Raw genomic sequence first — 10478 nt, 5'->3', positions numbered from 1 at the left:
GTCTCGGGCCCGGACCGCTACGACAGGGCCACCTCGTCGGGCCGCCTCCCCCTGCCTTCGCCCGCCCTGGAGTACACGCTGGGCTCCCGCCTGGCCAACGGGCTGGGCCGCGAGGAGGCCGTGGCCGAGGGGGCGCGCAGGGCCTTGCTGGGCTCCATGCCCGGCCTGATGCCCCCCGGGCTGCTGGCTGCTGCGGTGTCCGGCCTGGGAAGCCGAGGTCTGACGCTGGCCCCCGGCTTGAGTCCGGCCCGCCCCATCTTCGGCTCCGACTTCGAGAAGGAGAAGCAGCAGAGGAATGCGGACTGCCTGGCGGAGCTGAACGAGGCCATGCGGGGCCGGGCAGAGGAGTGGCACGGGCGCCCCAAGGCAGTGCGGGAGCAGCTGCTGGCGCTGTCCGCCTGCGCCCCCTTCAACGTCCGCTTCAAGAAGGATCACGGGCTGGTGGGGCGGGTGTTCGCCTTCGACGCCACTGCCCGCCCGCCAGGCTACGAGTTCGAGCTGAAGCTCTTCACCGAGTACCCGTGTGGCTCCGGCAACGTGTACGCGGGGGTCCTGGCCGTGGCCCGCCAGATGTTCCACGATGCCCTGCGGGAGCCGGGCAAGGCGCTGGCCTCCTCGGGCTTCAAGTACCTCGAATACGAACGCCGGCACGGCTCGGGCGAGTGGCGCCAGCTGGGTGAGCTGCTCACCGACGGGGTCCGCAGCTTCCGCGAGCCCGCTCCCGCGGAGGCCCTGCCCCAGCAGTACCCGGAGCCGGCGCCCGCGGCGCTGTGCGGGCCGCCCCCTCGAGCCCCCTCCCGGAACCTGGCGCCCACGCCGCGCCGGCGCAAGGCATCCCCTGAACCCGAGGGCGAGGCGGCCGGCAAGATGACCACCGAGGAGCAGCAGCAGCAGCAGCGACACTGGGTGGCTCCCGGCGGCCCGTATTCCGCCGAGACCCCCGGCGTGCCCTCCCCCATCGCCGCCTTGAAGAATGTGGCTGAGGCCCTGGGCCACTCACCCAAGGACCCCGGCGGGGGCGGGGGCCCCGTGCGCGCAGGGGGTGCCAGCCCCGCGGCCTCCTCCACGGCCCAGCCTCCAGCCCAGCATCGCCTGGTGGCGCGCAACGGTGAGGCCGAAGTCAGCCCCACGGCCGGGGCCGAGGCTGTCAGCGGGGGCGGGAGCGGCACCGGGGCGACCCCAGGAGCCCCCCTGTGCTGCACCCTGTGCAGGGAGCGGCTGGAAGACACCCACTTCGTTCAGTGCCCCTCGGTGCCCGGACACAAGTTCTGCTTTCCTTGCTCCCGGGAGTTCATTAAGGCGCAGGGCCCGGCCGGGGAGGTGTATTGCCCGAGTGGCGACAAGTGCCCGCTGGTGGGCTCCTCCGTCCCCTGGGCCTTCATGCAGGGCGAGATCGCCACCATCCTTGCCGGAGACATCAAGGTTAAGAAAGAACGGGACCCCTAGGCCACCACTGCCTCCAGGCCACTGCCCCAGCCCCCTTGCCACCCACCGCTGCTGCGGATAAATTATTCCCTCCCCCACCCGCCCAGAGCCACCCCTACCTGTGTACATACCCCCTTCCTCCACCCAGATGGGTCCCCCGGGGTAGATGCGTTGTGGGTGGGGGGAGAAAGTTTGTGGCTCCTGTGCGAGAGGGTGTTGGGGTCCCTGGGCCCCTCCGGTTTCCCTCTCCCCTCCTTGGCTTGGCTTTGCTGCTGCTTGTAGTTGGGGGAGAGGCGCCCCCCCTCCTTGAGAAGGGGCCTCCTGAAAACTCGCTCTTTATAAATGAGGCAAAAGCATTTTATTGCCCCCCCTCTCCTGGCCCCCTCTGCTCCTTCAATAAACCGAAAGATGGGTTTTTTCTTTCTTGGTGCCTTAGTTGTGTGAGATGCTGCGCCCCCTTTGGGACGGAACTGGTCCTGCAGGGGAGAGGGCGTCGCGCTGTGGCCTGCAGGTGGCGCCCTTCACCCAGGCGGCCCGCTCGCGGGCTTTTCACGGCGCTGTCCACCGGCTGACCGTGTTGGCCATCGACCCGTTCTCCAGACAATAGAGCTGAGGCTCAGACCGCGGGTGGCTCTGGCATGGGAGCCACGGATGGGCTCGGGGACAGGCTTCCTGATGCAACCCGCCCACCCCACGGAATGTGGGGGACTCAGTGCCCACGAAGGTAGGGGAAAGGGGCCGCGGGTTCTTAACTGAGTAGGGGGACAGCTGCGGGTGGACTGCTGGAGAGACTGCCGAAGAAAGGAAATCGGCCATGAGGTAAACTAACGGGATTCCTGGAAACAATGTGGCAGCTTCGGAGCCTCGTTCCCACCCTCACCTCGGGAGAAAAGCCCCCTCCGCGGCCACGAGCGCACTGCGACGAGCGGGCTGGGTGGCCCCCCCGCGGCCGCCTCTGATGTGCGCGGCCTTGTCCCGCACCTGTCGGGGTAGCTGATCATTAACCAGGACTTCCTGCTCTCTGGCGTCACGGGGCGGGGCCTGAGCGGGCCGCGGCAAAGCAGGGGTTAAGGGAGGGGGCGGCCCCAGGAGCCCAGCCCCCATCCCCGCGGCCTCCCCGCGCCCCCGCGGTGCGGATTCCGGGAAGGGGGGATACCGGGCTCAAAGGCCACGGGAGGGAGAGAGATGGGGAGCGATCGTGTCCTGCCACCGCATAGCGCTGTCAGCTGGGACCCAAGGTTGCCCCTAGATTTCAGGGACCCAGGTGTTTTGTCACCTAAGTCCGGAAGACCCTGACTTCCTGACTCATCGGATGTCCTGCCCGTACTTGCAGACCCACATGTCCTAACTCCAAATATCAGGGGCTCTGGGGCCTCGTTCTTCACATCTGGAGGACCTTCAGCTCTTGGACTGAGGGGTCCCCCCCTCGCCCCCAGCCATCCGCTCTCAGGTGCTCTGCCACCCCTGGCACTGCCAGCCTGGGCAGGGCTGGGAAAACCACCCCTGATTAAATACACCAGGCGATAAGCCTGGGGCAAGAGAGACGCTGGATGGAATCTGGGCTCCCCTCCCAGAGAAGCCGGTGGCCTCCCCTGACCCAGCTCTGCAGACCCCAAGTACTGGGCATCTTCCCATCCCCCAAATCCTCTGGGCTCAAGGACTCCAGACACCTGGTCCCTGGGCCCCAGTGGGAGCTGAAGAGCTGTGGAGGACACCTGGTCCTTTAAGAACAGCTGGTAGGTGGGTGGGGGGCAGGGGAGTCACCCCCAGCCTGGCTGGTGTGTATTCTAGATAGAGGCTGAGTTAACGATTAACAGAGCAGACAGACTGACCTGTGTGGGTGTGGGGGGCTGGATCAGTCCCCCTTCCCCCAGTGCCAGGGTGGGGTCAGGGTGGAGGGGTTCTGGACTTATTTGGGAATCAGTGAGTAGGTGAAGAGACTTCAAGAAAGGGGAGACGTAGGGAGAGACCCAGGGAAATCTGGGAGACAGCAGAGGTGGGGAGGGAGGGATGCAGAGAGAGGCCAGCTCACTGAAAGAGACAAGACACAGGAGTCAGAGAGACAGGGAGACACTCGAGAGACCCTCTGAGATAAGGTTGATGAAGCAGACACAGAGAGGAAGAGACTGATCTTCAGAAAAGAGAGCTAGATGGAGAAATTTCCAGATGGGTTGAGAGAGACTGAGATTCACAGGGGAGATGCCGACGTGGAAGAAGAGAGACTGAGATGCCGAGAGATGGGGCATCAGCAAAAGGCCCAGGCTTGAACTGGAGTTAAGACATCCTTGAAATCGAAGCTTCAGTGAGACAGAGGGAGAGAGTGGGAGCTCTGAGACAAGCACAAGGCTGGGTCTATTTTGGTCATTTTGTCACAAATGTCAGAGCAGGGTCCCCAGCTCACTCCTGTTCATCTTCAGGTCTTAGCTCAGCTGACCTCTCCTCCAGTAAGCCCTCCCTGCTACCCAGGCTGCATCAGGTGCCATTTTGGGGCTCCCACATCCCCCTGTGCTCCCCCAGTCCCAACCCTGCCCATTCTGGATCACTGGTGTCTGGCAACTAAACTGTGAGTCTCGTAAGGGCAGGGCCAGGGCTGTCTTGGTCACTTCTGTGTCCCCTGCATCCCCTGACACAGGGCCAGTTTAAGGGATAGAATTTTTTTTTTTGAGTTGGGGTCTCACTCTGTCACCCAGGCTGAAATGCAATGGCGTGATCACTGTTCATCATTCCAAGTCCATGAGCCTTGACCTCCTGGGCTCAGGCGATCCTTCCACCTCAGCCTCCCGAGTAGCTGGGACTACAGGCACGCACCACCCCACCCAGCGAATTTATTTTTTGTAGAGACGAGGTCTCACTACATTGCCCAGACTGGTCTCAATTTCCTGGGCTCAAGCGATTCGCTCACCTCGGCCTCCCAAAGTGTATGCCATTACAGCCATGGGCCACCACAACGGGCCTCAAAGGCTGGATAGATGAATGGACTTCTTTTCTTCTTTACCAAATGTTTAGTCTGCATCCACCATGTGACAAGCACTGGGGTAGAGGATGTAGATAGAGCAGGGGACAGAATGCAGTCCCTCCTCTCACGGAGCTGACGTTCAGGTGGGAGATACACTCAGAACCAGAAAATATGACAGCCACAGAACAGTGAGTCCCAAGAAGAAAAAATACACCAGGGAAAAGGGGATAGTGGTGGGGACTGCTGTTTTAGGGATGCAAGGAAGGACTCACTGAGGAGATGGCACTAGGAACTGAAGGAGGTGAGGGAGTGAGCCAGGGGAAACCTGGGTGAATAGCACGTGCAAAGGACCTGAGGTAGGAGCCTGCTGGAAGCAGCCAAGTGGCCAATGCGACCAAGACAGCCCTGGCAAGGGAGAGTCACAGGAAGTGAAGTCAGAGAGGGATAGTGGGGGTCCATTAAGGGAGGCCTGTGGGCTATGATAAGAACTTGGATTTTGTTTTCATAAGAACAGGTGGAAGGTTTCAAGCAGTGGGTGAAGGGTTGGAGCAAATGGGACAGAAATGGCAAAGAGTCAGCTGGGACAGACGTTTATCTGTGTGTCCCATGCTTCACAGAGAGCCTAGCACAAATGCCCGGCAACGGGGTGTGCATGAGGGAACCAGACCTCAAGCCAACAGAGACAAAGTCAGAACGACACCTGGATGGATGGACGGACTCAGAGACCCCCAGGGAGAGGCCAGCTGAGGACCCGGGGACACCCAGGGACAGCAGATGCAGACAGACAGCAGTCCAGCTGAGAAGTCCCATTCCTTCCAGAACCCTCCCCACCCGGAAAGCTCCCTGGGGCTGGAAAAACCCCCTGGGCCCCCCTGCCCGCCTCACCCGTGGCGTGCCCACTCACACCTCAGGCAGAGGAAGCTGGCAGGCCCCACAGGAACCTTTCTGTGGGGGGGGAGTGGAGGCCGGCGGGCGGCAGGGACGAAGGGAGAGGCGTGGCGGGCGGGCGGGCAGCGGGCAGTGGCTGCACAAAGGCCCCAGTGTCTGCCCCTCCTGCCCCGGGTACAGATATAAATAATATGTACATATACATTTTTATATATATACCAGCGGGCTGGGGCTCGGGGGCTGGGGGCCACACTCTCCCCCCAAGGGTCCTGTGAGGGTTGGGGGGTCAGAGACCGCAGAGATAACGCCCAGGACTAAGAGCTCAGGCTGAGAGAGAGACAGGGAGAGAGAGAACTTATAAAGCGAGACAGAAGGAGACTTGCTGAGACACCCAGAGCTAGAAAGCAAGTGACAGATGACTCAAGTGAACACACATCGGCAAGACACATAGAGAAAGTGCACTTCCCTGAAGAGAGACAGGAAAAGTTAGAGGGACAGGGACTGAACAAAGACAAGAGTCATTCCAGAAAAAGGCAAAGCCACAGAGAAGCCCAGGGGAGAGGAAGTAGGGATGGAAAGAAATAGAGAAGTGAGGAGACACCCAAGAGGGACACAGAAAGAGAAGCAGTCAAGGCCAAGGCCAAGGCTGGGGGCTCTGGGAGGCTGGTGCCAACAGGTAGGGGAGAATCTGGGCACGGTTCCCGTCTAGGGGGCACCATCTGCAGGGCTCGGGTCCACCCCAGCCCAGAGCAGGCTGAGGGACAGGGAGTGGAGGTGAGGGAGGTGGCTCTTGGGTTCCGGATCTTGGTGTTTACCTGGGGCAGGCATGGCAAACAGGCGCCCAGCCTGGTCCATGGTCGGCGAGGGTGGGATGGGCTGGGCCCCAGCGCTGGCACCAGTGGGCCCAACACACCCACCTGTGGCCTGGGCGGTGAGTAACACACAGTGACACCTGGGTAGATGGTGACACATACACAACGGTGACACACAGTGACAGATATAGGCAGAGCCACGGTGACAGGCCCAGAGTGATTGTAACAGATACAGGGACAGACACACACAGGGATGCACATAGGAAACACAACGGGCTGGGCTCAGCCTGTAATCCCAGCACTTTGGGAGGCCAAGGCAAGTGGATTGCCTGAGTCTGCGGGTTCGAGACCAGCCTGGGCAACTTGGCGAGATCTCATCTCCAGAATAAATAAAAAATTAGCCGGGCGTGGTAGTGTGCGCCTATAGTTCCGGCTACTTGGAAGGTTGAGGCAGAAGGATCACCAGAGCCTGGCAGATCGACATTGGGGTGACCGTGAGTGTGCCACAGCACTCCAACCTGAGTGACGGAGTGAGACTCCAACTCAAAAAAATAAAAAGAAAACACAATGACAGCCAAACATGTTGTCAGGCACAGAGACACAGGGACAAGACACAAGCACAGTGATGGACAGATGCAGAGAATGCAGTGACAGACTACAAAGAACACAATGACAGACAAAATGGTGACATATACATATACACAATGATACAAGTAGCAGTGCCCACACAAACCCAGTAACAGGCACTGACACCAAGACACACACACACACACACACACACACACACACACACACACACATACACACACTAACACGCCAAACAGAGCCACACCATGGAGTAACACATATGCCCACAGGCAGGCACAATGACACTGAGAGGCTGAGGTCACATGAATGAAGCCCGCTGGCAAGCACACTGACTTGGACACACACACACACTTGTAAACTGCCCAGTTATGGGTGTGTATGTAGCTCCTGGGGGTGCTTGTCTCCTCCCACAGTGGGCTGTGGTGGAGAGTGGGGGTGCCGGCCAGGGAGGGCCTGGGACCCCAGGACTCTGTGGCACTGCTGTTGCCCCTCTTGGCCTCTAGAATGGCAGGGAGGTTGGGGCACTGACTCTAGGCCAGACGGCCCGGGTTTGAGGCACCCCACTCATTATCTGTGTGATTTCACCTCTCTATGCCTCAGTTTCACCAACAGTAAAGTTGGGGGCAGCAGGAGAGATCGAGTCACTCAATAAGTTGCTCTCACAATGCTGGACCCGTGGGAAGCCCTAGTAGCTTTTTAAAAAATCATCATCATCATCTTATGTTCCCAGTGGAGACAGCCCTCTGCCCACAGCTGGGACCCTGCCCCGGCCCTGGCTTCCCCACCCATGGCCCTCCCTTGGACTGTGTCACCACAGGCTCACAGCTCAGGGCCGCCTGTGTCCCCATGGCCACCCCCCATCCCTGATCCGCGGCGTCCCCATGTCTGTCCGTGTGTCCCACGTCTGACCGTGGTACTTTTCCATGTTGGACATCGGCCGACTGTCCCTGGGGTGGGGGTCACACCTGCCCACGCCAGCAGAGCCGGTGGCCACCAGACACCCCGACGGATGGCCCCACCCTCCCCCGAGGACCCTATAACAACACCCCGCCCCTCCGGCCACCTGAGGTCCCCACTGGGGCGGCCTGAGGCCCGAGCCTGGGGACAGGAAGCCCCAGGCCTGGCCGCCCTGAAAGCCTCTTTCAGCCTGAACCTCCTCCCGCCACCACGGACTCCTCCCGCGGAATAATATTTGGGCTGTTGGCCGGGGGGCGGGGGCCAGATCCGGAGGCCGCCTGGGAGAAGCCAGAAACCGCAGGGCTTCCTGCCTCAGGCTGGCCGGCTCAGGGAGAGACCCCCAGGCCCGAGGGAGGGGGGCCGGTGCCCGGGGAGACTGAGGGCCTTTCTGTCGGCCCCAGTTGTTTTTTCCAGGAACCGGGAGGAATTCCCCGGCCTGCCCAGGACAGCGAGGCTGGTGGGACGGGTCAGGGAGCCAGCACGGCAGGGGGCGGGGGTGACACGCAGCCGGCAAGACGAGCACAGGGACAGAAATAGAGGGCCTGGCCTGCGAGGTGGCAGGTAGAGGCGGAAACTCCGGGAGCTGGGAGAGGGAGGAAGGCCAGAGACGAAGAGAGACCAGAGATTCAAGGAAAGAGTGTGGGGGAGACAGACCCCAAGAAAAGAGGAGTCAGAGTTCCCGAGAGAAGGAGGGAGAAACCCAGAGACACAGGGAGGGGAAGGGAGGGAGTCAAAGTAACAGAGAGAAAGAAGGAAGCGGGAGAGAGAGACAGAGACAGAGAGACAGAGGGGACGAACGCAAGGCAGAGCAGATGCGAGCTGGACAGACTGAGACACACAGAGAGGGTCAGGGGTGGAGTGACACAGAAAGAGATGACAATAAGAGATAAGGAAAAAGATGGACACAGAAACTGGAAGGCGCAGACACATACACACAGGTGGATAAAGAGAGACAGAAGTTTTGGACTTTGAATGACTGAGGGGCTGGCTGGCTGAATAAATGCACAAACAGCCACAGCACTGACAACCAGGAAAAGAAAAGGTACAGAAGCCAAAAACAGTATCCGCACAACCCTCCCACCTGCTCCAGCCCCGCTGAGGGACTCTGGCCCAGTCCCTTCCCCTCTGGGCCTCAGTTTCTATCCTGAAAGGAGGGTGTGAGGTGCACAGTTGTGTTTCGGAGAGAATCATGTTCTCAGAACATCTGGGCGACAGACAGGCAGACTCAGAGCCACTGGAGCGACCTGGAGGGACAGAGACCACATCCCAAATCCAGACCCCACAATGGCCCGAGGAGATCCCAGCTCCTTCCCCACAATCTCCTGCAAAAGTGGCAGATGTACACCAAGCCAGCAGTCTCTCTACACGGGCTCACACAACAGTGACGGGCACACAGCAGAGGCAGGCACCATACACAGACAGACACACATACTTTGCTTTAAACATACAGACATAGGACAGGCATGGTGGCTCACGTCTGTAATCTCAGCATTTGGGGAGGTCGAGGCAGGAGGATTACTTGAGCCCAGGAGTTCAAGACCAGCCTGGGCAACACAGCAAGACCTCGTCTCTACAAAAAATAAAAAAATTAGCCAAGTGGGGTGGTACACGCCAATAATCCCAGCTACTTGGGAGGCTGAGGTAGAAAGATCACCTGAGCCCAGAAGTCCAGGCTGTGGTGAGCCGTGATCGTGCCACTGCACTCCAGCCTGGACAACAGAGTGAGACCCTGACTCAAAAAAACAAAGGCAAAATCATACAGACAAGTGCTGACTCACAGAGATATACATAAAACACACAATGTCAGGCAGACCTACAATGTCATCTCACACACATGCACACACAGACACACACACTTTGAGGGAGTGGGTGGGCAGACAAAGTGCTATACAGACATACACGTAACAGTGTGAGACCCAGAGGGACCAAGAATGGGTATACAAAGGAGAAACACACACACACAAAACAATAAAGACACATACACAAGAGTCTGATGTTCGGAGACACTCAGCGTGAGTAAGCACTCACTGAGAGTAGGGACAGACACAGAGACCCACAGAATCGAGAAATAGCCAGGCTTGGTGGCTCAGCCTGCAATCCCGCGCCTTTGGGAGGCTGAGATGAGTGAATTGCCTGAGCCCGCGGGTTCGAGACCCACCTGGGCAGCGAGACCTCATCTCTACAATAAATCAAAAACTCAGTAGCGCATGCCTGTAATTCCGGCTACTTGGAAGGCTAAGGCAGAAGGATCGTCGGAGCCCAGCAGGTCGAGGCTGTGGTGGCCGGGAGCGGCCACTGCACACCAGTCTGGGCGACAGAGTGAGACTCCAACTAAAAAAAAAAAGAATCGAGAGATACAAACAACAGATCACCCCTGCAGTAGACCATGGGGACCCCAATAGCCATAGTGATATCCAAAACCCACAGAGCATGCACGCACGTCTACACACACACACACGCAGATAAACTCCAACACACACACCGTCACTAGTCCTTCAATTAACACTTCATCTGTTCTTCCTCCTCCCCAGCCTAGCCCAACATTGAGCAGGACCTAGGCTCCCTGAGCCTCAGAGCTAGAGGTGAGTATGTCTGGGAAGTGGGGGTGGAGAGATGGCCTTGGTCACCACAGAGCCACCTCCCCCTGCTGCCCTGGCCCCACTGCTCACTGCGGGGGCTGCTATCTGTGAACAAACTGTCCTTGGGGTCAGGGACAGCCAAGAGCCAAAGGTCAGATCGATGCCTCCCCCAACCCCTCCCCCAGGGGCAGGCAGGAAGGAGAGGGGACAGGGGAGCAGAAATTCAGGTGTTCAAGCCCCACAGAGCCCACCCGCCAAGGAAGAGACACCCAG

The 10478-nt window shown here is 59.4% G+C and overlaps 1 protein-coding gene across 1 annotated transcript; it reads left to right on the top strand.

Moving 5' to 3' along the window:
* Positions 1 to 6: 6 nt before the first annotated feature.
* Positions 7 to 1849, top strand: IRF2BP1 (interferon regulatory factor 2 binding protein 1). Its single transcript, XM_008048667.2, has one exon. It carries the CDS (start codon positions 157 to 159, stop codon positions 1444 to 1446), a length of 1290 nt encoding a protein of 429 aa, XP_008046858.2. The 5' UTR covers positions 7 to 156; the 3' UTR covers positions 1447 to 1849.
* The last annotated feature ends 8629 nt before the right edge of the window (positions 1850 to 10478 follow it).

The sequence above is a fragment of the Carlito syrichta genome, unplaced genomic scaffold (genome assembly GCF_000164805.1).
Source record: "Carlito syrichta isolate Samal-C Ts95f unplaced genomic scaffold, Tarsius_syrichta-2.0.1 Scaffold126482, whole genome shotgun sequence".
NCBI classification, from domain to species: domain Eukaryota; kingdom Metazoa; phylum Chordata; class Mammalia; order Primates; family Tarsiidae; genus Carlito; species Carlito syrichta.
The sequence above is the reverse complement of the archived record's forward strand: the minus strand, read 5'-3'. Positions and strand labels throughout refer to the sequence as shown.

Excerpts from the sequence above, each read along its gene's own strand:
- IRF2BP1 (XM_008048667.2), top strand. The coding sequence starts at position 157 with ATGCCCGGCCTGATGCCCCCCGGGCTGCTGGCTGCTGCGGTGTCCGGC.